Source organism: Somniosus microcephalus, chromosome 4, assembly GCF_052327205.1.
Source record: "Somniosus microcephalus isolate GS21.2 chromosome 4, FLI_Smic_1.0, whole genome shotgun sequence".
Classification (NCBI taxonomy): Eukaryota; Metazoa; Chordata; class Chondrichthyes; order Squaliformes; family Somniosidae; genus Somniosus; species Somniosus microcephalus.
This window is the reverse complement of record NC_140990.1, coordinates 251,256,268-251,283,514: the sequence shown is the minus strand read 5'-3', so window position 1 is coordinate 251,283,514 and position 27,247 is coordinate 251,256,268. Positions and strand designations below refer to the sequence as shown.

Sequence of the window (27,247 nt, the reverse complement as noted above, 5' to 3'; positions counted from 1 at the left end):
AGAAATGGCAGACCAATTAAATACATACTTTGTTTCTGTCTTCACAAAGGAGGACACAAATAACCTCCCAGAGATGTCGGGGAACATAGGGTCTAATGAGAGGGAGGAACTGAATGAAATCAGTATTTGTAGGGAAATGGTGTTAGGGGCAGGATTGAAGGCCGATAAATCCCCAGGGCCTGATAATCTACATCCTAGGGTACTTAAAGAAGTGGCCCTAGAAATAGTAGATGCATTGCTGGTCATCTTCCAAAATTCTATAGACTCTGGAACAGTTCCCATGGATTGGAGGGTTGCTAATGTTACCCCACTATTCAAAAAAGGTGGTAGAGAGAAAACGGGGAATTATAGACCGGTAAGCCTGACATCGGTAGTGGGGAAAATGCTAGAGTCCATTATAAAAGATGTAATAGCAGAGCACTTGGAAAACAGTGACAGGATTGGACAAAGTCAAAATAGATTTACAGAAGGTAAATCGTGCTTGACTAATCTACTGGAATTTTTTGAGGATGTATAAGGGAGAACCAGTGGATGTGGTGTATTTGGACTTTCAGAAGGCTTTCGATAAGGTCCCGCATAAGAACATAAGAACATAAGAAATAGGAGCAGGAGTAGGCCAATCGGCCCCTCGAGCCTGCTCCGCCATTCAATAAGATCATGGTTGATCTGATCCTAACCGCCAATCTAGCGTGTAAAGTTAAGGCACATGGGATTGGGGGCAAGGTACTGACTTGGATAGAGAACTGGTTGGCAGACAGGAAGCAAAGAGTTGGAATAAACGAGTCTTTTTCCGAGTGGCAGGCAGTGACTAGTGGGGTACCGCAGGGATCGGTCCTAGGGCCCCAGCTATTCACAATATATATTAATGATCTAGACGAGGGAACTAGATGTAATATCTCCAAGTTTGCAGACGACACAAAGCTGGGTGGGCGTGTGTGCTGTGAGGAGGATTCCGAGAAACTCCAGTATGATTTGGACAGGTTGGATGATTGGGCAGATGCATGGCAGATGCAGCATAATGTGGATAAATGCAAGGTTATCCACTTTGGTGGCAAAAACAGGAAGGCAGATTATTATCTGAACGGCAATAGATTGGGAGAAGGGGATGTGCAACGAGTCCTGGGTATCCTTGTGCACCAGTCGCTGAAGGTAAGCATGCAGGTGCAGCAGGCGATTAGGAAGGCAAATGGTACGTTGGCCTTCGTAGCGAGAGGGTTTGAGTACAGGAACAAGGATGTCTTGCTGCAGTTGTACAGGGCCTTGGTGAGACCCCACCTTGAGTTTTGTGTGCAGTTTTGGTCGCCTTATCTGAGGAAGGATGTTCTTGCCATGGAGGGAGTGCAGCGAAGATTCACCAGACTGATACCTGGGGTGGCAGGAATGACGTATGAGGAGAGATTGGGTCGATTGGGCTTATACTCGCTGGAGTTTAGAAGAATGAGAGGGGATCTCATTGAAACTTATAAAATTCTAACAGGACTAGACAGACTAGATGCAGGAAGGATGTTCCTGATGTCCAGAACCAGGGGTCACAGTCTAAAGATAAGGGCCATGGTGTGGAGATGCCGGAGTTGGACTGGGGTGGACAAATGTAAGAAGTCACACAACACCAGGTTATAGTCCAACAGCTTTATTTGAAGTCACAAGCTTTCGGAGTGCTGCTCCTTCGTCAGGTGAAGTGGAGAGATGCATAAAGACACAGCTTATATAGTCAGAGAATAATGTCAGATGTTTACAGGTAATCTTTCTAACTGCCATTTATCACACCTCGGCAGAGGGATAATCACAGCAATCAAAGGTGTGAATGGTGTCCAGACAGGTCAATCAGGAAAACATTACATCAAAGAACAATGAGGTGGGGTCACAAGGGGTCAAATGTTTCAGATGCTGGGGTCTGTGTGAAAATGCTTCGGGTAAACATTCTCCAAGGCGGCCTTCGAGACACACGACAACGCAAAATTGTTGAGCAGAAACTGATAGCCAAGTTCCGCACCCATGAGGACGGCCTGAACCGGGATCTTGGGTTCATGTCACGCTACACGTAACCCCACCTGACGTAGGGTCATCCAGACTCGAGTCGTCGTTGGCTTGTTCTCTCTACACAGATGCGGCCGGACCTGCTGTGATTTCCAGCAAAAAAAAAGTTTTTGTCTGTTTTTTTGTTTTTCACACAGACCCCAGCATCTGCAACATTTGACCCCTTGTGACCCCACCTCATTGTTCTTTGATGTAATGTTTTCCTGACTGACCTGTTTGGACACCATTCACACCTTTGATTACTGTGATTATCTCTCTGCCGAGGTGTGATAAATGGCAGTTAGAAAGATTACCTGTAAACATCTGACATTATTCTCTGACTATATAAGCTGTGTCTTTATGCATCTCTCCACTTCACCTGACGAAGGAGCAGCACTCCGAAAGCTTGTGACTTCAAATAAAGCTGTTGGACTATAACCTGGTGTTGTGTGACTTCTTAAAGATGAGGGGTAAGCCATTTAGGACAGAGATGAGGAGGAATTTCTTCACCCAGAGAGTGGTGAACCTGTGGAATTCTCTACCACAGAAGACTGTTGAGGCCAATTCATTAAATATATTCAAGAAGGATTTAGATATATTTCTTAAGGCTAAAGGGATCAAAGGATATGGGAAGAAGGCAGGGACAGGGTACTGAGTTTGGATGATCAGCCATGATCTCATTGAATGGTGGAGCAGGCTCAAGGGGCCGAATGGCCTACTCCTGCTCCTATCTTCTATGTTTCTATGTTTACCAGGGCGGGGTTGGGCTCGTAAACCGCGGGGGGGGGGGGGTGCGGGGGTAGGTAGGACCTGTCATAGGGGGAGAGGTCAAGTGTGACCTCAGTCACTAGTGTGGGGGGGGGGGCGCGGGGGGGGGGGGAAGGATCAGGCGTCTGAATGTGTTTCAATAGTGTTGCATCACATAAGTATATGCGTATTTGTATATGTGCAACTATTAAAATATAGGCTGCTAAAAATTCTGCCTCTTTACGCTGTGCAACCTACATTTTCCATCCTGGCTCCTTTGCTGTGCACCCATCCTGTTGTGTCCCCAGATTCCATTTAGAAAATATGGTCACCCTACTATGTTACACCAAATCAGAGGATACAGTTCAATAATCACTCAATTTACTGGTTTGGCTCAAGGTTTCTGGCATTGGGGGACTCAGACCATACTTAATCAGCACAATTTATACTTTGCTAGCCCCTTTAAATAAATATGTTTTTCCTGTAAGCACCATATAAACTCAACAAGCATCTTAAGAAAAAACTGCAAATCTGCTCATGCAACTTAGCAACAAAGAACCCACCGCAGCATTAAGGACAGGTTAGACACAGAAAACGACACTAGTTTTGCCAGTGAAATCATAACGTGACCATGTGTGATTTTAGCATGTATCCTGCTGATAACATGTTTGCAATACAGAGCTGTCACCCCGGGGAGGGGCATGTGACCGCGGCATTTATGATCCAGGAGAGTGTGATATAAATTCCAACCCATTCATTCACACGGAACTGTGTTTGTCTTCAGTGACACAAATCAAAACAGGCCAAAACTAATAGAAGCGTTGCTCAGCCCCAGCGAGTGACCCAGTGAGGAGCACGGGCACAGAGGCCCAGTGACGGGAACCGGCCCTGCAGCCGCGGCTCTGCCAGTCGCCGAGAATGCTGGGATATCTGCTCTCAACATGGCGACCGCTCCGCTCTTCAACCTTCGCCTCACTGCAGGTAAGGGGGAGGGAAGCATCTCAGCTCAGCTCCACGGCCTTTCTTTGGTGTAAGGTCGCTGCTGTGCTAAGCCCGAGGCAGTTAACGGATTAACGGCGAAACAAACTCGCCATATCTGCAGGTGAAGTCCTACCCGGGAGGGTTTCACCTGCGGCTCAGCTCGGCTTTTACTGGCGCTTGATGAGACGATGACAGGACAGGCGGCAGCGCTGCCGCCCGGGTACAGGCAACTCCCGTCAATGCCCCAGACCAACCCGCCCCTCGCAGTGACGGACCCCACCCCCCTGCTCTATCTGTCGTCCTCTCTGCACAGGCGAGAGAATGCCTTCTTGAATTGGATGGTGGGAGTTTCTAAAAACTATTTTGCAACTAAATAATACTACTTTCTGAAGTGGTTAAAAAGTATAAAATAAAGGAAAAATTACTGTAACTTGAGATTAAATTTTATCAAAAGGATTGTATTATGTCCGTGTGTAATTGAGACACGGACTGCAGGAGTTGGTTACAACAGGTCTTTACTGAGCGGAGACAAACTGGAACTAACTATGCAAAGTGACTACACAGGCTTATATACAGGGGTGGTCACTACTGGTACTGCAGTATACAGGGGCTGCAGAATATAGTTCCTTCTGCAAAGTACATACACTACAGATTGTGCTAAATAAATAACTTTGTTGTGACCGACGCTGGCAAGGTTGGATTTTGTTGCCCATCCCTCGTCCTGAGAATTCTAACCCAGTGATGATGAATGGTAAATGTCCAAGTCTGGGTGGTGTGTCACTTGATGATGTTCCCATGATCTTGCTGCCTTTGCACGTCTTGGTGGTAGAAGTTACAGATTGTGAGGTACTTTTGAAGCAAGCTTGGTGAGTTACTGCAGCGTATCCTGTTGATAATAGGTACTGCAGCCACAATGCGCTTATGGTGGAGGGGATAGATAATGGCCTGGATTTTCTGGGGCCTACGGGTGCGTATGCGCCCGTAACGGCCCCGCAAATTCTAGGGTTTTGCACGCGAAGTGCAGCGCTAAAACACAGAACTTGCGCTCTGTCAAGAATCTTCTTGACAGGTCTGACGCATTCCTGAGAAAAGGGCATTCGTGGGCTATTTGCCCAACTACTGCCCAGCGAATGCCTTTGAAATTCTTACACCTGGTAAAAGCAGGTGTAAGGCCTGCTTTTGCTACCGTAAGAGTTTAACACAAAAATCAATTTTTAAAAATTATTTAAACACCATAAAACCTGTAAAATAAGTTCAGGTTATTTTTAGCCCCTTTAAAATGTTTAAATTTATTTAATTTTTGTTTTAAACATTGAATTAAATTGTATTTTAAATAATTTTAAATGTGTAATTTTTTCTATTTAACTGGTGTGTAATTGTGTTTTTTAGGGTGTAGTGTATGTACCTTTAAGAGAGAACTACTTTTACAGCTCCTGTATACTGTAGTACCGGCAGTGACCACACCTGTATATAAGCCTTGAGCATGCCTCTGTACCCTACTCCAGTAAACACCTGTTGATTGTTAAGTTACAGCATCCGTGTCGTTATTGGAAAACATCATACTCTCAGAATCACGGATCTAACAGTGGCGACGAGTGTCGATTCGAATCCACCTGCAACTCTGCATTTCCCTTCGAGGATTCGCTCCGGGAGGGCGGTGGAAGAAAGTCGAGGCCAGAAGCACGGGCGTCGACCACGAGCAACCGCCCAGTCGTCCGGCAGAGAGTGAACATCGCAGGGGAGGCTGTTGAGAGCCGGGCTTGGTTCCCCAGCCACGACGATCAGCAACAGACTGACAACAGGTACAGCGCAGACCCTTCCCGGACAGCGGCGGCTGGAGCCGACCGACGGCAGAGAAAAAGCCGAGCAGCGTCGACGGGGTAAGAGAGAGGGTGAAGCGCACAGGGCGCAGCCGGGGGTTGAAAACCGAGCGGTGTCGAGGAAAAACAAAACAGAGAGAGAGAGAGGGTAAAGCAGCAGCCGGGTTCAGGACCGAGCGGCGGAAACGGGAAAGGCGCACAGGAAAACGCGCAGAGCACAGCTAGGGCTAAAGGGCTGAACAGTGTCCGCGGGGAGAAGAAGGGAGAGCGCGGGAGACGCCATTGAGCTGCGGAGAAGAAGGAAGAGCACGGGAGACACCATTTTTAGAAGACGCAGCGGAGAAGAAGGGCAAGCGCGGGAAGAAAGGAAAGCGCAGGAGACGCCATTTTGTGCCAGCGGAGAAGAAGGGGGAGCGCGGGAGACGCCATTTTTGACAGTTAAATCACACCCAGGGATGCCGAAGAATGACAGTATCTCTACGTTCGACAATGAAGTCGAAGATTGGGCGACATATGTGGAACGCATTGAGGTGTACTGCAGGGCGAATGAAGTGCCAGATGCTAGGAAAGCACTGGTTTTGTTAAATTCCATGGGTGCAAAAACTTATGGCTTACTGCGAAACCTAATAACCCTAGAGAAGCCTGTGGATAAGAATTTCGAAAGCATAGTAGAAATCCTACAGGACCACTTAAACCCCACACCACTGCTGATAGCAGAAAGATTTAAGTTCCACAAAAGGAACCAGCATAAAGACGAAAGTAATGCTGAGTACTTAACAGAACTGCGCAAGCTATCGAAACACTGCCAGTTTGGAGTGGGACTAGCAGATACGTTAAGGGACAAGTTTGTGTGTGGGCTTCAAAGTGAAGGAACCCAGAAACGGCTTCTATCAGAAAAGGATCTTACGCTGGACAAGGCTTTCAGCATAGCAGTATCACACGAAGCAGCCACAAGGGGCGCTGCAGAGATACAACGGAGACCGCAAGAATATGGCACCAATGAAATATCATATGGAACAGGGAAGTGTTATCGCTGCGGCAGTACAACACACGACCAGAAGGATTGTTGGTTCAAGGACCAAGTGTGCAGACAGTGTGGAAAAGCAGGACACATAGCAAGAGTCTGCAGGTCTGGGAAGAAAACCAACAGCAAGAAATCTCCACAGGAGAAGTACAAAAAGGTACATAAGGTGATGGACAGTAGTTCAGACGAACAGAAAAGTGACACAGACTCCGGAAGCAAGGAGCTGGGTTGTCTGAAACTACATAAGGTAACCAAAATGGAGGATCACCAGACTATCTGGGTTACACTCAAGATAGACGGAGTCCAAGTGAAAATGGAATTGGACACAGGATCAGCCCTAACAGTCATAAACCAAAGGGACTACAAGCGGCTATTTTCACATATACCCTTGAAAGCTACAGAGATTGTCTTGAAGACGTACACAGGGCAAAAAGTCTACCCCAAAGGGAAAATAAGGGTGAAAGTGATATACAAAGGCCAGGAAATACCTAAAATGGACCTATATGTATTGCCAGATGGAGGACCACCACTGCTAGGACGTGAATGGATCCAGAAGATACAATTAGATTGGCATTCCATACAGGCACTGAAGGTTGAGGCCAAAAAGGATGACGACGTCCCACCTGGACGACTGTCAAAAATGCTAACTGACGCAAAAGAAGTGTTCCAGGAGGGACTCGGAACACTAAAAGGTATAACAGCAACGATTAAAATAGAGGAAAATGCAAGCCCAAAGTTTCTTAAGGCCAGACCAGTGCCTTATGCGATCCGACCAGCCGTCGAAGCAGAGCTGGAAGGGTTGGAACGTTCAGGAGTACTGTCCAAAGTAGATTGGAGCGAGTGGGCTACACCCATCGTTCCTGTAATGAAGAGGCCGTTGAGTAATACGCCTGGGGAACCAAAGAAGGTCCGCATCTGTGGGGATTTTAAGGTGACAGTGAACCCAGTCCTTCACACGGTACAATATCCGCTTCCACGAATTGAGGATATTTTCGCCTCGCTATCTGGAGGTAAACGCTTCACCAAAATTGATCTAGCCCAGGCGTACTTGCAAATGGAGGTAGAAGAAGCCTCGAAACAATACCTCACGATCAACACTCAAAGGTCTCTACCAATACAACCGGCTGGTGTTCGGGGTAGCATCAGCTCCGGCTATTTGGCAAAGGGCGATGGATCAAGTCCTGCAAGGGATTCCAGGGACCCAGTGTTATTTGGACGACATCCTGGTCACGGGCGAAAATGACAGTGATCACCTTGCCAACCTGGAGAAGGTGCTCACGAGATTAAAGGAATATGGGCTCCGAGCTAATCGCCACAAATGCGAGTTTTTCCAGAAGCAGATCTCGTATTGTGGCCACGTCATCGATGAAGAGGGGTTACATAAGTCCCCTGAAAAGATTGAGGCAGTAGTCAAGGCTCCAGCACCGGAAAATGTGTCACAACTGAGGTCGTTCCTCGGGCTGGTGAACTACTACCATAAGTTCCTACCAAATTTGTCTACAGTATTACACCCACTGAACACCCTACTGCAAACGGGGGTACCATGGAAGTGGAATGACGAACGTAAATGAGCTTTCCAGAAGTGCAAAGAATTGATCACATCAAAAGAGGTGTTGGCCCATTTCAACCCAGCACTACCAATTCGTTTGGCATGTGATGCATCACCCTATGGTATTGGAGCGGTGCTGTCGCACAAATTCCCAGACGGGTTGGAGAGGCCAGTAGCCTTTGCGTCTCGGTCACTAACCTCAGCCGAGCGCAACTACGCCCAGATTGACAGGGAGGCTCTCAGCCTAGTATGGGGAGTAAAAAAATTCAACCACTATCTGTATGGGCAGAAGTTCACCTTGCTGACTGACCACCAACCACTTGTCTCCATCTTTAATCCAAAGAAGGGCGTTCCGGTGATGACTGCACAACGGTCACAAAGATGGTCTCTTTTTCTAGGGGCGAACCAATATGAAATAGAATATAAAGGCACGAAACAGCATGGAAACGCTGATGGGCTATCACGCCTGCCACTGCCTACTGTGGAGGAAGCACCAGCAGTGGACCCTATTGAGATATTTTATTCGTCAATAATTGAACGATTGCCAGTAACTAACGCGGATATAGAGAAGGAGACCCGCAATGATCCGACACTGTCTCGGGTATATGATTTGACGGTGAGGGGATGGCCAACACATGGCGACTCACTGCCAGCATTCTCATCCAGAAGAGAACAGCTGTCAGTATGCCAGGGGACAGTGATGTGTGGATCCTGAGTGGTGATTCCACCCAAGTTAAGGGAGAGAGTGCTAAATGAGCTTCATGAAGGTCATCTGGGAGGGGTAAAAATGAAAAGCCTTGCTAGGGCTTATGTGTGGTGGCCGGGGATCGATCAACAAATCGAGGACCTAACCAAGAGCTGCTCAGGATGCCAGAAGGTCCAAAATGCACCACCACATGCCCCTCTACACCCATGGGAGTGGCCCTCCTCTCCATGGCAACGGGTGCATATTGATTTTGCTGGTCCATTCATGGACTCAATGTTCTTAATAGCAGTGGATGCTCACTCGAAATGGCCTGAGGTGATAAAAATGTCCTCAACCACTACAGAGAAAACGATTGCAGTCCCACGGACCATATTTGCCAGGAACGGCTTGCCAGAGCAGATTTGCTCTGATAATGGACCACAGTTTGTGTCCGAAGAGTTTCGGAAATTTATGAGAAGGAATGGGGTAAGGCATTACACATCTGCCCCGTATCATCCAGCCACAAATGGATTGGCTGAGAGGTTCGTACAAACCTTTAAAAAGGCGATAAAGGCCATGTGCGATGATGAAATTCCACTACAGCATAAGGTGGACAGTTTCCTATTAGCCTACCGAAACGCGACACATGCAGTTACCAACCAGACCCCGGCCATGATGTTCTTTAACCGAAGGTTGAGATCTCGTCTGGATTTGTTCAGACCAAATGTGCGAAGAAATGTTGAGGATAAACAATTCCAGCACATCAATGAGAAGCCGACAAGGAGCTTCAATGTAGGACAACCAGTCTTGGCCCGTGACTACCGAACAGAGAAATGGCAACCCGGAACGAGATGCACAAGGCAGGGGCCATTAATGTACACAGTGGATGTCGGGGAGAACATTGTGAGATGTCACGTCGATCAGATCTTAGCGTCACAGGAACGAGTCAACCCCATGTCTCGCGTACCTGGGGATGAACCCGACATACCGGTAACATCTACCTCAGAAACAGTAGCAGTGGAAACTGATGAACTAACCGACGAAAAGGGGCCAGAATCGCCTCCGCACCAAGAACAAGAACCTCAGGAAAGGCGCTATCCAGAAAGGATCAGGAAGCCGCCCCAAAGACTGAATCTATAAATGGACTATTTCTGTTTAATGTGCATGTTAAAGTGTTAATTGTTATTTGAATAGTATGGGTACTGCTAATCTAAAAGGGGAGGAATTGTAGTGTATGTACCTTTTAAGGGCAGCACGGTGGCATAGTGGTTAGCACTGTTGCCTCACAGCGCCAGGGACCCGGGTTCGAATCCGGCCTCGGGTGACTGTCTGTGTGGAGTTTGCACATTCTCCCCGTGTTTGCGTGGGTTTCCTCCAGGTGCTCCGGTTTCCTCCCACAGTCCAAAGATGTGCAGGTTAGGTTGATTGGCTATGATAAAAATTGACCCTTAGTGTTAGGGGGATTAAATACGTGGGGTTACGGGGATAGGGTGGGATATGTGTTGGTGTAGGGGTTACGGGGATTGGGAGGGATATGTGTCGGTGCAGGCTCGATGGGCCGAAATGGCCTCTATCTGTACTGTGAGGTTTCTGTGATTTCTGTGAAGAGAGAACTACTTTTACAGCTCCTGTATACTGTAGTACCGGCAGTGACCACACCTGTATATAAGCCTTGAGCATGCCTCTGTACCCCCAGTCTTGAGACTACCCTACTCCAGTAAACACCTGTTGATTGTTAAGTTACAGCACCCGTGTCGTTATTGGAAAACATCATACTCTCAGAATCACGGATCTAACATAGGGGATTCCTATTCATGCTTATGGGGATTCTGTATGAAAATGGAAACCCCATAAGCATGAATGGTGATCCCCTTCATTGGACTGGCCCATGTGATCTCAGGGGTGCTTGTGAACCACGTGCACCCCTGGGATATGTGGGCCTTTACCCGGGCATTCCCGTAGAGGCCCAGGAGCGCGAGTCTCTGTGGATCCTCAGGCAGAAGGAAGGCGCGGACTTTATTTGCGGACCAGAGACATTTCCCCGCGGGAAGCCTCAGACTGCAAATTCAGGCCCATTGATCTCCGGTAGGGGCGACGATCCAGCGCACTGCTCTGTCCTGAATGGTGCTGAGCTTATTGAGTATTGTTATGGGTGCACCCATCGAGCTGAGTTCCAATCATGCAGTGTGTGTTACCTGCCACTTGCTAACCCAAGGCTGAATGTTGTCCAGATCCTGCTTTATGTCGACATGGGTTGATGAATTATTGGAGGATTTGTGGATGGAGCTGAAGACTGTAGAGCGATTAGTGACTTCATCTTTTATGGAAGGAAGGTTATTGATGAAGCAGCTGATGATGGTTGGGCCAAGGATGTTGCCCTGAGGAATTTTGCAATCATTTTGGGGCTGTGGTGATTTGGGCTCCAACAACCATGACTACCTTCCTTTGTGTCAGATATGACTCCAACCATTGGAGGTTTTTTTTCTTGACTTCAGTTTTGTTAAGTCTCCTTGATGCCTTACTTCATATAATGCTGTCTTAATGTCCAGGGCAGTTTCTCTCATCTGGAATTCAGGACTTGTGTCCATGACTGAATCAAGGCTGTGATGAGGTTTGGAGCCGAGTGGTTCTAGTAGAAATCAAACTGAGCTTTGGCAATTGGACTTTAGGTGATTAGGTGTCACTTGATGGCACTATTGATTACTTCTTCTATCATTTTGCTAATGATTGGAAGAAGGCTGATGGCGTGGTAATTGACCAGATTAGATTTGTCCTGCTTTTTGTGGATAGGACATAACCTAGACAATTTTCCACATTGTCAGGTGATGCTAGTGTCAAAGCTACACTAGAATAGCTTGGCTGGGGGGGGGGGTTTGGTGGCTAGTTCTGATGCACAAATCTTCAGCACTACAGCTAGGTATCAGGTTTTGTGATTTCTGGAGCAGTTACATAGAATATACAGCACAGAAAAAATTACATAGAATATACAGCACAGAAACATGCCATTCAGCCCAACCAGTCCATGCCAGCGTTTATGCTCCACTCAAGTCTCCTTCCGTCTTTCCTCATCCAACTCTATCAGCTAAACCCTCTATTCCCTCTCTCATATGATTATCTAGCTTCCCCTTAAATGCCTCTATACTATTTGTCTCAACTACTCCCTGATATGCCTATCAATTAGTCCAATAAAAGGCGACGAGTTAAGAACGTAACTGAAGGTTTTTATTGGCTAAATAACAGAGCCCACCCTCGTGGGTGATCCGATCCAACAGGGAGGAATACTAGCCAGTCAGCTACCTTTATACCTGGGCAGGTAATGGGCGGAGTCGGAGGTGGTCAGCCCAGGTATAACAGTGCGACAAGAGGCGACCTCGTGTAGTGATGTGACAGTGAGAACAGTGAGAACAATATACAGTGATAACTATAACAGTGGTTTACCACATTCACCCCTTGTTTAGATTAGAGTCCGGCGGGGTGAAGTGTATTACCAGCTCTGGTATGTCAGTCTGTCCGGAGGCTTCGTTAGCCTCTCCGATCGTCGCAGCGGCGGTGTTACATTATCCGGTGTTAAAGCTGGTGTCTGCGTAGTCGGCAAAGGCTCGTGGGGTTCCGGCATGCCGTCTACCTCGGCTGGACTCGGGGGGTTGGGAGGGGGGGGTGAGGGTGCGAGGTCTCGTAAGGAGACAGTGTCCTCCCGTCCGTCTGGGTAAGCCACATAGGCGTACTGGGGGTTGGCGTGCAGGAGGTTCACCTTCTCGACCAGGGGGTCCGTTTTATGGGCCCTCACGTGCTTTCGCAGCAAGACGGGTCCCGGAGAGGTCAGCCAGGTTGGTAGGGTGGTTCCCGTAGTCGACTTCCTGGGGAAGACAAACATTCGGGCATGGGGGGTGGTGTTAATGGCAGTGCAAAGTAGTGACCGGATGGAGTGCAGCGCAATCGGGAGGACCTCTTGCCAGCGGGAGGTTGGGAGGCCCTTAGACTTTAAGGCTAAGAGGGTGGCCTTCCATACCGTCGCGTTCTCTCTTTCCACCTGGCCGTTCCCTCGGGGGTTGTAGCTGGTGGTCCTGCTTGCTGCAATACCCCTCTCCAATAGGAACTGACGGAGTTCCTCGCTCATGAAGGAGGCGCCCCGGTCACTATGTATATAGTTCGGGAACCCGAACAAGGCGAAGAGTTTGTTCAGGCATTTAATGACCGTGTTACTGGTCATGTCTGGGCAGGGGAAGGCAAAGGGGAAACGGGAGTACTCATCAACGATGTTGAGGAAGTACACATTACGGTCGGATGACGGTAGGGGCCCCTTGAAGTCGATGCTCAGACGCTCGAAGGGGCGGGTGGCCTTGATCAGGCTTGCTCTGTCCGGCTTATAGAAGTGCGGTTTGCACTCAGCACAGATCTGGCAGTTCCTGGTCATGGTCCTGACCTCCTCGATGGAGTATGGCAGGTTGCGGGCCTTAATGAAATGGTAGAGTCTGGTGACTCCGGGGTGGCAGAGGTCATTGTGGAGGGTCTGAAGTCTATCACTTTGCGCGCTGGCGCATGTAATGCGTGAAAGAGCATCAGGGGGGTCGTTCAGTTTACCGGGCCGGTACAAGATCTCATAATCATAGGTGGAAAGCTCGATTCTCCACCTCAAGATTTTGTCGTTCTTGATCTTGCCCCTCAGCTTGTTATTAAACATGAAGGCAACCGAGCGTTGGTCGGTGAGGAGGGTAAATCGTTTGCCTGCCAAGTAGTGCCTCCAGCGCCGTACTGCCTCCACAATTGCCTGGGCTTCCTTCTCGACCGACGAGTGTCGGGTCTCGGGGCCCTGTAGGGTCCTTGAGAAGAAGGCTACCGGCCTACCCTCCTGGTTAAGGGTAGCGGCTAGGGCGAAGTCGGATGCATCGCTCTCCACTTGGAAGGGGATTGACTCATCCACTGCGTGCATTGTGGCCTTGGCTATGTCTCCCTTAATGAGGGAGAAGGCCGCGCACGCCTCTTCCGTGAGGGGGAAGGATGTGGTTTTCAGGAGGGGTCTGGCTTTGTCCGCATAATTGGGTACCCATTGGGCATAGTAGGCGAAAAGCCCCAGGGTTCTCCTAAGTGCTTTTGGACAGTGGGGGAGGGGTAGCTCCATGAGGGGGCGCATTCTTTCGGGGTCGGGGCCGATGACTCCGTTCTCTACTACACAGCCAAGGATGGCAAGGCGCGCTGTGTTAAACACGCATTTCTCCTTATTGTAGGTGAGGTTCAGCCGTTGGGCCGTACGGAGGAATTTCTCCAGATTCACGTCGTGGTCCTGCCGGTCGCGGCCGCAGATGGTGACGTTATCTAGGTAGGGGAATGTGGCCTGCAGTCCGTTCTGGTCAACCATCCGGTCCATCTCCCTTTGGAAGACCGAGACCCCGTTGGTGACACCGAAGGGGACCCTAAGGAAGTGGTATAGGCGCCCATTCGCCTCGAAGGCGGTGTACTGGCGGTCCTCGGGGTGGATAGGGAGTTGGTGGTAGGCCGACTTAAGGTCGATGGTCGAGAATACGCGGTATTGTGCAATCTGATTGACCATGTCAGATATGCGGGGAAGGGGGTATGCGTCCAGCTGGGTGTATCTGTTTATGGTCTGGCTGTAGTCGATGACCAGGCGATTTTTATCGCCGGTCTTAACGACCACGACCTGGGCACGCCAGGGGCTGTTGCTCCCCTCGATGATGCCCTCCTTCAGGAGACGCTGCACCTCAGAGCTAATGAAAGCTCTGTCCCCAGCGCTGTACCGCCTGCTCTTGGTAGCGACGGGTTTGCAGTCGGGGGTGAGGTTAGCGAACAGGGAAGGTGGCGGCACCTTGAGGGTGGATAGGCTGCAGGTGTTACGCGGTGGGCGGTTTAACCTTCGCTGGTTGTCGACTGTGAGTGGGGGGAGGGGTCCACCGTATGCTAGGGTTACACTTTGGAGGTGGGATTGGAAGTCCAGCCCTAGTAGGACGGCAGCGCAGAGCTGGGGGAGGACGAGGAGTTTAAAGTTTTTATACTCTGTACCCTTAACCGACAAGGTCACAGCACAGTAGCCGCTAATGTCCGTGGCGTGGGACCTCGATGCCATCGAGATTCGGTTGCGCGTTGGCAGGACAGGGAGGGAGTAGTGGCTCACCGTGTCTGGGTGGATGAAGCTCTCCGTGCTTCCGCTGTCGAACAGGCAGGTCGTGGCGTGGCCGTTTACTTTGATGTCCATCATCGACTTGGACAGGTGGTGTGGGCGGGCTTGATCCAGAGTGACGGAGGCTAGCGTGTAGGTAAGCGAGTCGTTGTCGTCTGCGGGCGAGGCGGTCGTCGGGTCCGGGGGCCCGGTGGCAGTCGGGCGTGGTGTGTAAAATGGCGTCTCCCACGAGGTAGGACAAAATGGCGGAGAAGATGGCTGCCCCCATAACTCACATGAGGCACTATTGGGGTCGGTTGCCTTGATCAAAGATGGCCGCCCCCATGACTCACGTGTGGGGATACTGGCCTCAGTTGCCGTGAAAGAAGATGGCCGCCCCCACAGTTCGCATGAGGCACTGCTGGCCTCTGAAGATCCGCTCCTGCAGGCCTTAGAGAAATGGCCTTTCTTCCTGCAGGTTGTGCAGGTAGAGTTCCTGGCTGGGCAGCGCGACCTCGGGTGCTTCTCCTGGCCGCAAAAGAAGCAGCCGGCGGCCCGATCGCGGGTGCCCGATGTCGGAGCCGGTACCGGGGGTGGCGGGCCCGGTCGGGTCCGGGACGCCGACGCTGAGGTAGGTCCCGGGGGCGGCGCTGCGAAGGGTATTGCGGTAGGGGTCGGGCCCGAGTCCCAGGGTCGCGAGCAGTACCTGGAAAACGCCTCCTGGTCCTGATGGGCCACCTCCAGGGAGAGAGCGAGGGCTTCAGCTTTGTCCAGGTCGAGGTCTTTAGCTTCAAGCAGTCTTTGCCGTGAGTAGTCGGACCGTAGGCCTTTCACAAAGGCATCGCGGATATTATCTTCCGTATTTTCAACAGCCGTCACCGCTTTAAAGTCACAGTTCCTGCCGAGTGCTCTTAGCGCCCGTAAAAATTCAGCTACAGACTCTCCTGGCTGTTGCGGGCGGGATCTTAGGAGGTGCCTGGTGTACATGTAATTTACCGGGCTGCGGTACTGCTGTTTCAGTAGGTTGATAGCGGCCTCGTACGTAGTCGTGTCCTGTATGAGTGCGTATACTCTCGGGCTCGCTTGGGCGTTCAGAAGTCTTAGTTTGGATCTCTGCGGGGCGCCGGATTCTTCCAGGTAGGATTCGAAGCAGTCCAGCCAGTGTTTGAAGTTGAGGGCTGCGTTTGGTGCCTGTGGGTTTAGATCCAGGTATGGTGGTTTCAAGGCTTGCAGCCAAGCCGGCTGGTGTGGCCCGTTGTCTGGAGGCTGCTGTTGCTGTGCTGCTGGGTGAGCTCCTTGCTGTTGCTGTTCATTATCAGACATCTTTAAAATTTAGCCAATAAAATTGATATGCCTATCAATTAGTCCAATAAAAGGCGACGAGTTAAGAACGTAACTGAAGGTTTTTATTGGCTAAATAACAGAGCCCACCCTCGTGGGTGATCCGATCCAACAGGGAGGAATACTAGCCAGTCAGCTACCTTTATACCTGGGCAGGTAATGGGCGGAGTCGGAGGTGGTCAGCCCAGGTATAACAGTGCGACAAGAGGCGACCTCGTGTAGTGATGTGACAGTGAGAACAGTGAGAACAATATACAGTGATAACTATAACAGTGGTTTACCACACTCCCTGTGGTAGCGAGTTCCACATTCTCACCATTCGCTGGGTAAAGAAGTATCTTCTGAATTCCCTGTTTGATTTCATTGTGACTAGCTTATGTTGACGGCGTCTAGTTTTGCACTTCCCCACAAGTGGAAACACAATCTCTCTTGTCGACTCCATCAAAACCTTTCATAATTTTAAAGACCTCTATTAGGTCATCCCTCAGCCTTTTTTCAAGAGAAAAGAGACCCAGCCTGTTCATCCTTTCATGATAGAACTGCAAGGTTATACCTGATATCATCATTGTAAATCTTTTTTGCACTCTCTCCAGTGCCACTATATCTTTTTTATAATATGGCGACCAGAACTGCACGCAGTACTCCAAGATTCGATACAAGTTTAGCATACCTTTTCTACTTTTCGATTCTATCCCTCTAGAAATAAACCCTTGTTCTTGGTTTGCTGTTGTTATGGCCTTATCAACCTGTGTCGCAACTTTATGAATTGTATATTTGTACTCCCAGATTCCTTTGCATCTCTACCCCATTTAGATTCTTATTTTCCAAGTAATATGTGACCTCCCTATTTTTCTTACCAAAATGTAATACCTCACATTTATCTGTGTTGAAATTCATTTGCTAATATGCGCATTCTAAAGTTTATTAACGTCTTTTTGTAATTTGTTGCAGTCCTCCTCGGTGTTGACTATCCCTCCCAATTTGGTACATGTAGGGTCACAGACCTGAAATGTTAACTCTGTTTCTCTCTCCACGGATGCTGCCTGGCCTGCTGAGTGCTTCCAGCATTTTCTGTTGTTTCTCCCAATTTGGTGTTGTCTGCAAATTTAGAAATTGTGTTTTTGATTCCAAATTCTAAATTGTGAACAACAGTGGACCCAGCACTGATCCTTGTTGGACCCCACTTTTCAACTTCTGCCACTCTGAATAGCTACCCTTTACCCCTACTCTTTCCTTTCTGTCTTTCAGCCAACCAGCTATCCATTCTGCTACTTGTCCCCTGACTCCGCATCTCTGACCTTATTCATTAGTGTATTGTGTAATACCTTATTGAAGGCCTTTTGGAAATCTAGATACTGCATTACCCTTGTCTACTCTCTCTGTTACCTCTTCAAAGAATTCAATGAGGTTGGTCAAGCAAAACTTTCCCTTTTAAAATCCATGCTGACTATTCATTATTATATTCTTGGTTTCTAGATGTTTTTCGATTTTTCTCCTTCAGTAGGGTTTCCTTTATTTTTCCTATTACTGATGTTAAGTTGAGTGGTCTATAGTTCCCTGGACATGTTCCATTTCCCTTTTTAAATGTGGGTATAATGTTAGTCCTCTGGCACTACACCTTTTTATAATGATGTTGCGGCTGCCGCGGAACACGAATGGAGGCCGAACCGATCTGAGGAACACATGGCTTTTATTACATTCTCTTGAGAGATGGCTGCCCCAGCCCCTCTCTCTACTAAACCCGAAAACAGACTGAGGGCGACACCCGCGCTTTTGAGTACACACTGAGGGCGACGCCTGCTCCTTTGTCATGCCTTAAAGGCAGCATGCTTCTTAAAGGCAAGGTGCCCGATTTATTGTCCACGGACGGAAAAGTGCATTGCGCCCGTTTAGGTGGCGATCCGCCACAATGTATTAAATATGTTTAATAGTGCCTCTGCTATCTCCTCCCTAGATTCTTTTAGAATGTGCGGTGCAATCTGTCCGGACCAGAAGTTTTATCCTCTTTTAAGTATGATTAGTTTATTTAATATTTCTCCTTTATTTTAAATGCGGTTATATCATTTCTAATCTCATCTTCGGATGTCATGTCCACTTGAACCTTCTCCCTGGTAAATATGGAAGCAAAGTAATTATTTAATATTTGTTATTTCGTTATCACTGCCTGTGATTTTATCCTGACTGTCCCTTAGTGGTCCTACTCTCATCCCGACTTTCCTTTTTTATTTATGTGCTTGTAGAATATTTTACTACTTTGTTTTATGTTCCTTGATAATTTAATTTTATAGTTACTCTTTACCTTCCTAATTGACTTTTTGACTTCTCTCCTAGTCTCTTTGTTGTCTTGCTCTCCTCTGCTGTCCATGTACTTAGTGTATGCCCCTTTCCTTACCTTCAATTTTTCCCTTATGTCTTTATTCATCCATGGTGTCTCATTAGTGTTTAGTTTGTTCTTGATTTTTGGTGGAATATATTTTTCGTGGGCTCTATTGAAAACCATTTTAAATGTTTCCCATTGCTGTTCTATATCACTGTTTGCCATTATTGTCGTCCATTTTATTTTCCCAAGTTCTATTCTCAGCCCCTCAAAATCAGCCTTTGTTCAATCTATTTCCCTGGTCTTTGTCATGCTTATGTCCTTCTCAATTATTATCCTAAACCATATTATATTATGGTCACTATTGCCTAGATGTTCCCGTACTTTTATTTCTCTTATGTGCTCTGGTTCATTCCCCATTACCAGATCCAGTAGCGAATCCTCCCTTGTTGGGCTTCTTACATACCGGGTTAGAAAGGGGTTCTTTACACATTGTGGCGACTCCATTCCCTGATCCCCTTTACCTATCTCTCGGGGTAGTTGAAATCCCCCATGATTATTATTCTATGTTTGTTACTCATTTCTCTAATATGTTTGCATATTTCTTCCTCCACCTCCCTTGCACTATTAGGTGGTCTGTAGACCTATTAGTGTGATTGATCCTTTTTTTACCTGATCTCTATCCACATGGTTTCTATTTCTGCCTTACCGATGGCTGCATTATTTTTTTCTACTGTCATTATGTTATCTCTAATAAGTACAGCTACTCCATCTCCCCTTTTTCCCACTCTTATCTTTTCTAAATATGTTATACCCTACAATGTTTAACTCCCAGTCCTGATTTTTCTGTAGCCATGTTTCAGTAATCTGGACTATATCTGGTTCCTCGAAGTGTATTATTGCCTCCAGTTCCCCTGTTTTATTACGGACACTGTGTGCATTACTGCACAGACAATTTAACTCATTTTTAATAGCAGTTCCTCTCACTTTATTTTTAACCATCTTTTTACACTCCTGTTCTATAACTCTGTTTATTCCCTGGCCATTTATGTCCTCCCTTAGTTTAGTCTCTCCCATGCTCACCTTTCCTGTTTCAATTATATTTAAGCTTGTTTCATTTCTTGTAGATCCCCCCCCCCCCCCCCATCTTATTAGTTTGAAGCCTTTGCCACTTCCCTATTTACCCTTTCCGCTAGACACTGGTCCCATTGCGGTTCGGGTGGAACCTGTCCTGTCGGTACAGATCCTTCCTGTCCCAGTAATGGTGTCAGTGCCCCATGAAAAGGAACCTCTCTTTCCCACACCAGCCCTTTAGCCACGTGTTAACTCTCCTGATCTGTTTGTCTCTACGCCAATTTGCACGTGGCTCGGGTAATGATCCAGAGATTATTACCCTTGAGGTCCTGCTTTTTAATTTAGTTCCTAACTCCTGATACTCCCTCAGCAGGACCTCCTTCCTGTTCCTACTTATATGGTTTGTTCCAACATGGACCACAACAACTGGATTTACCCCTCCCCTTTTCAAATTCCTCTCCAGCCGCTTTGAGGTATCCCTTACCCTGGCACCCGGTGGGTAACACACCCTTTGGGACTCATGGCTGTAGAAGATGCCATCTATCCTCCTAATTATAGAATCCCCTATCACTACCGCATTTCTGTTCTGCTCTTCCCCTCACCCTTCCCTGGACAGTCTTCTGAGCTACAGTGCCTTGGTCTGTATTGTGGCTGTCCTCCCCGCAGTCTTTCTCCTTGTTCTCACAGGTAGCGAGTACATCGTACCTGTTGGACAGGACCGGCGTCATAGAGTTTTACAGCACAGAAAGAGGCCCTTCGGCCCATCGTGTCTGCGCCGCCCATCCATCCCTGTCCAGTCTAATCCCATTTTCCAGCATTTGGTCCATAGCCTTGTATGCAATGGCATTTCAAGTGCTCATCCAAATGCTTCTTGAATGTTGTGAGGGTTCCTGCCTCTACCACCCTTTCAGGCATTGAGTTCCACATTCCAACCACCCTCTGGGTGAAAAAGTTCCTCCTCAAATCCCCTCTAAATCTCCTGCCCCTTACCCTGAATCTATGCCCCCTTGTTATTGACCCCCCTACTAAGGGGAAAAGTTCCTCTTTATCTACCCTATCTATGCCCCTCATCATTTTGTACACCTCAATCAGGTCCCCCCTCAGCCTTCTTTGCTCCAAGGAAAACAACCCCAGCCTGTCCAGCCTCTCTTCATAGCTGAGGCGCTCCATCCCAGGTAACATCCTGGTGAATCTTCTCTGCACCCTCTCCAAAGCAATCACATCCTTCCTATAGTGAGGCGACCAGAACTGCACACAGTACTCCAGCTGTGGCCTCACCAGGGTTTTGTACAGCTCCATCATAACCTCCCTGCTCTTATATTCTATGCCTCGGCTAATGAAGGCAAGTATCCCATATGCCTTTTTAACCACCTTATCTACCTGTTCCGCTGCCTTCAGGGATCTATGTACATGTACACCAAGGTCCCTCTGTACTTCCTAGGGTCCTACCACTCATTGTGTATTCCCTTGCCTTATTTGTCCGTCCAAAATGCATCACCTCGCACTTTTCAGGGTTAAATTCCATTTGCCACTTTTCCGCCCATCTGACCAACCCGTTTATATCGTCCTGTAGCCTGAGGCTTTCCTCCTCACAATTTACCACCCCACCAATTTTCGTGTCATCTGCGAACTTACTGATCATACCTTTTACATTCTCATCCAAATCATTTATGTAGATCACAAACAACAAGGGACCCAGCACCGATCCCTGAGGTACCCCACTGGACACAGGCTTCCAGTCACAAAAGCAACCTTCGACCATCACCCTCTGCCTCCTGCCACTCAGCCAGTTTAGGATCCAACGCGCCAAGGCACCCTGGATCCCATGGGCTCTTACCTTCTTGACCAGTCTCCTATGCGGGACTTTGTCAAAAGCTTTACTGAAGTCCATGTAAACCACATCCACAGCATTTCCCTCATCCACCCCCCTAGTCACCCCCTCGAAAAATTCAATCAGATTTGTCAGACATGATTTACCCTTGACAAAGCCATGCTGACTATCCCCGATTAATCCTTGCCTCTCCAAGTGGAGACTAATTTTGTCCCTCAGAATTTTTTCCAATAATTTCCCTACCACAGATGTTAGGCTCACTGGCCTGTAATTCCCTGGTTTATCCCTGCTACCCTTCTTGAATAATGGTACTACGTTAGCTGTTCTCCAGTCCTCTGGTACATCCCCTGTGGCCAGAGAGGTTCTGAAAATTTGTGTCAGAGCCCCTGCAATCTCCCCCTTTGCCTCCCACAGCAGCCTGGGATACATCTCGTCCGGGCCTGGGGATTTATCCACTTTTTGGCCTGCTAAAACCGCTAGCACCTCCTCCCTCTCGATGCTAATATGTTCAAGTATGTCACAGCCCCCTTGCCCGATTTCTATGTCTGCATCGTCTTTCTCCATAGTGAACACGGATGCAAAAAATTCATTTAAAACCCCGCCTACATCATCTGGCTCTGCACACAGATTGCCACTTTGGTCCCAAATGGGCCCTACCCTTTCCCTGGTTATCCTCTTGCCCTTAATATACTTATAAAACATCTTAGGATTTTCCTTTATTTTGCTCGCCAGTGTTATTTCATGGCCCCTCCTCGCCCTCCTAATTTCTTTTTTAAGTATGCCCCTGCATTTTTTATACTCCTCTAGGGCTTCTTCCGTCTTTAGTCTTTTGTAACTGCCAAAAGCCCCCCTTTTATTTCTAATGCATTTTTGTATATCCCTTGTCATCCAAGGTTCCTTTTGCTTGTTGGTCCCACCCTTGACCTTTACAGGAACATGTTGGCGTTGTACTCTCTCTATTTCCCTTCTGAAAGTCTCCCACTGTTTTGATGCGGATTTTCCTATAAGTAGCTGCTCCCAGTCCAATTTGGCCAGATCCTGCCTTATCATATTAAAATCGGCCTTCCCCCAATTTAGAACCCTTATTTCCGGGCCGTCTTTGTCTTTTTCCATGACCACCTTAAATCTCACCGAATTGTGGTCACTGTCGCCAAAATGCTCTCCTACTGACACTTCCACCACTTGCCCGGCTACATTCCCCAGAATTAGGTCCAGTACCGCCCCCTCTCTTGTAGGACTTTCTACATGTTGGCTCAAAAAGCTCTCCTGGATGCACTTTAAGAATTCTGCACCCTCTAAGCCTTTCACACTCTGACTATCCCAATTTATATTGGGGAAGTTGAAATCCCCCACTATTATTACCCTATTATTTTCGCACTTTTCTGAGATTTGCCTACATATCTGTTCCTCTATCTCCCCCTGACTGTTTGGGGGCCTATAGTACACTCCCAGCAAAGTGCTTGCCCCCTTTTTGTTTTTAAGTTCTACCCATATGGCCTCATTAGAGGAACCCGCTAATATATCATCCCTCCTTACAGCAGTAATTGACTCCTTAATTAATATTGCAACACCCCCTCCCCTTTTACACCCCCCTCTGTCTTGCCTGAAGATTCTATACCCCGGAATATTGAGCTGCCAGTCCTGACCCTCCCTCAACCATGCCTCCGTGATAGCAACAATATCGTACTCCCATGTCTGCAGGACCTCCTTCTCAACCACTCCTAAGTCCCTTCTACCCGGCATCCTGACAGTCACACCTTCCCCTTTCCTGAACCTGTGCTTTCCTCTGGGTGTGACTGTGTTACATAAGAAATAGGAGCAGGAGTAAGCCATTTGGCCCTTCGAGCCTGCTCCGCCATTCAATAAGCTCATGGCTGATGATCTTCCTCATCTCCACTTCCTGAACAATCCCATATCCCTTGATTTCCTTAATATTCAAAAATCTATCGATCTCTGTCTTGAATATACTCAACGACTGAGCCTCCACAGCCTTCTGGGGTAGAGAATTTCAAAGATTCACCACCCTCTGAGTGAAGAAATTTCTCCTCATCTCAGTCCTAAATGCCTGACGCCTTATTCTGAGACTGTGACCCCTGGTTCTAGACTCCCCAGCCAGGGGAAACATCCTCCCTGTCAAGCCCTGTAAGAATTCTCTGTTTCAATGAGATCACCTCTCATTCTTCTAAACTCTAGAGAATATAGGCCGAGTCTACTCAGTCTCTCCTAATAGGACAATCCTCCCATCCCAGGAACCAGTCTGGTGAACCTTTGTTGCACTCCCTCTATGACAAGTATATCCTTAGGTGAGGAGACCAAAACTGTACACAATACCCCAGGTGTGGTCTCACCAGGGTCCTATATAATTGCAGTAAGACGTCTTTACTCTTATACTCAAATCCTCTTGTAATAAAGGCCAACATACCATTTGCTTTCCTAATTGCTTGCTGTACCGGCATGTTAACTTTCAGTGATTTGTGTACAAAGACACCCAGGTCCTTCTGAACAGCAACATTTCCCAATCTCTCACCATTTAAAAAATACTCTGCTTTTCTATTTTTCCTACCAAAGTGGATAACTTCACATTTCTCGGTGGCATAGTGGTTAGCACTGTTGCCTCAGAGCGCCAGCGACCCAGGTTCGAATCCGGCCTCGGGTGACTGTCTGTGTGGAGTTTGCACATTCTCCCCGTGTTTGCGTGGGTTTCCTCCGGGTGCTCCGGTTTCCTCCCACAGTCCAAAGATGTGCGGGTTAGGTTGATTGGCCATGATAAATTGACCCTTAGTGTTAGGGGGATTAAATACATGGGGTTACGGGGATAAGGTGGGATATGTGTTGGTATAGGGGTTACGGGGATCGGGTGGGATATGTGTCGGTGCAGGCTCGATGGGCCGAAATGGCCTCTATCTGCACTGTGGGGTTTCTGTGATTTCTCCACATTATATTCCATTTGCCATGTTCTTGCCCACTCACTTAGCCTGTCTATAGCCCCTTGACGCCTCCTTGCATCCTCCTCACAACTTACATTCCCACCCAGCTTTGTATCATCAGCAAACTTGGATATATTACATTTGGTCCCCTGATCCAAATCATTGATGTAGATTGTGAATAGCTGAGGCCCAAGCACTGATCCTTGCGGTACCCCAGTAGTTACAGCCTGCCAACCCATTTATTCCTACTCTCTGTTTTCTGTCCATTAACCAATCCTCAATCCATGCTAGCATATTACCCCCAATCCCATGAGCTCTAATTTTGTTTAATAACCTCTTGTGTGGCACCTTATTGAATGCCTTCTGAAAATCCAAATACACCACATCCACTGGTTTCCCCCTTATCTATTCTGCTAGTTACAACCTCAAAAAACACTAATAGATTTGTCAAACACGATTTCCCTTTCATAAATCTGTGTTGACTCTGCCCAATCTGTGTTAACTCTGCCCAATCATATTATTTTCCAAGTGCCCTGTTACCACGTCCTTAATAATAGATTCTAGCATTTCCTACTACTGATGTCAGGCTAACTAGTCTGTAGTTTCTCGTTTTCTCTCTCCCTCCTTTCTTAAATAGTGGGGTTACATTTGCTACCTTCCAATCCGCAGGAACCGTTCTAGAATCTGTGGAATTTGGGGAAATGACAACTAATGCATCCACTATCTTTATAGCCAGCTCTTTCAAAACTCTAGGATGTAGGCCATCAGGTCCATGGGATTTATCAGCTTTCAGTTCCATTAATTTCTGCAGTACTACTTTATTACTAATACTAATATCTTTCATTCCTCATTCTCATTAGACCCTTGGTTATCCACTGTTTCTGGCAAGTTTTTTGCTGCACCTTCCGTGAAGACAGACACATGGGGCTGGATTTTTATACTGGAGGCGTGTAGGAGGCGGGACTACAACTTTCGGGGTTGTAGTCCCGCCTCCATCGAGTTGTGGCCAACCTACGCGATTTTCACTTGATTGACCTTGTTGAGCCCACCCAGCGGGCTCAGCAGGCCAATTAAGGGCCACCCAGCAACAGGTGATGTCACAGTTTGACAGATGAAATATCAGCGCTTGACAGCTCTTTGAAGCTGTCAAGCACTGACAATTTGTACTCTAAGTTAATTTCTTCCTCAGGCTGATTTAGAGATCTTTCCAGAACAGAAAGCTGAATGCTGCAACTTTTGACAGCTCGTGGCCATTCTGCTTTCTGTGGCGGTGAGATGAGGGACTCCTGAGACCTGAAGGAAGGAAGGCTGTAAAGGTAAGTAAAACTTCTTTAAACACTTTACACACACCAAACACACTTACCTCTGCACTCATGCACCCATCACTCACCTGAACACCAGACATCTCGAACCCTTCAGCCCGACGGTCCACCTCGCTAACTTGGCGTGGATTGGAGCCGTCGGGAATCCCACACTTCAGGACTAAAAATAGGGATTAGGCTAAAAACTGCCTGTTAACAGGCAGTTAATTGGCACTAATCCCCTTCCCGCCTCGGGGAGGCGGCTCCCAGCACAGGTCGGGTATCCGCCTCCTTTGAAACTGGCATGGAGGCGGGTTGGGGTGGGATGGGTTCATACCCCCCCCCCCCCGATTTCGAGATTTTAACCCCCCACACGCCTCCAATTCCGCCTCCACGGCCCAATGAAAATCCTGCCCAAAGTATTTGTTTAATTTCCCTGCCATTTCCTTATTCCTTATTGTAATTTCTCCTGTCTCAGCCTGTAAGGGACCCACATTTACTTTTGCTAATCTTTTCCTTTTTACATACCTATAAGAAGCTTTTACAGTCTGTTTTTATGTCTCTCGCTAGTTTACTCTCATTCTATTTTCCCTTTTATCAATTTCTTGATCCTCCTTTGCTGAATTCGATAATCCTCCCAATCCTCAGGTTTACTATTTTTGGCAGTATTATAAGCCTCTTCCTTTTATCTAATACGATCTTTAACTTCTCTTGTTAGCCACGGTTGGACCACTTTTCTTGTGGGGTTTGTGTGCCTTAAAGGAATGTATATTTGTTGTAAATGATGTATTCTTTAAATGCTAGCCATTGCTCGTCCACTGTCATACCTTTTAATGTAGTTTCCCAATCTACCTTAGCCAACTCTCCCCTCATACCTACATAGTTTGCTTTGTTTAGATTTAAGACCCTACTCACTTTCAAACTCAATATAAAATTCTATCATATTATGGTCACACTTCCCTAAAGGCCCCTTTACTACAAGGTTATTAATTAACCCTTTCTCATTGCACAATACTAGATCTAAAATAGACTGTTCCCTAGTTGCTTCCTCAGCATACTGATCTAGAAAACTATCTTGCATACATTCTATGAATTCGTCCTCCACACTATTACTGCAAATTTGGTTTGCCCAATCTATATGTAGATTAAAGTCCCCCATGATTACGGTGTATTACCCTTGCTACATGTGCCTCTAATTTCCTGATTTATACTCTGCCCTACATTACAACTGCTGTTTGGGGGCCTATAAACAACTCCCATCAATGTTTTCTGCCCCTTGCTGTTTCTTAGCTCCACCCAAACTGATTCTACTTCTTGATTTTCAGAGCTAAGATTCTTTCTCTCCACTGTCTTTATCCCATCCTTTATTATCAGGGCTACCCCTCTTCCTTTTCCATTTTGCCTATCCCTTCTAAAAGTTATGTATCCTGTAATATTTAGTTCCCAACCTTGGCCACATTGCAACCACGTCTCCGTTATGGCTATTAGATCAAACCTGTTTTCTATCTGCACTATTAATTTA

At 47.5% G+C, this 27,247-nt stretch overlaps 1 protein-coding gene across 2 annotated transcripts in view; it reads left to right on the top strand.

The window, feature by feature from the left end:
- Nucleotides 1-3,450: 3,450 nt before the first annotated feature.
- Nucleotides 3,451-27,247, top strand: part of metap1d (methionyl aminopeptidase type 1D (mitochondrial)) — a 145,272-nt gene continuing 121,475 nt past the window's right edge. The window contains exon 1 of one of the 2 annotated variants that reach the window (XM_085986198.1): nucleotides 3,451-3,744. In XM_085986198.1, the coding sequence (XP_085842324.1) occupies nucleotides 3,705-3,744 (40 nt within the window). In that variant the 5' untranslated portion in view covers nucleotides 3,451-3,704. The remainder of the gene's footprint in view (nucleotides 3,745-27,247) is intronic. The other variant, XM_085986197.1, reaches the window with a different exon arrangement.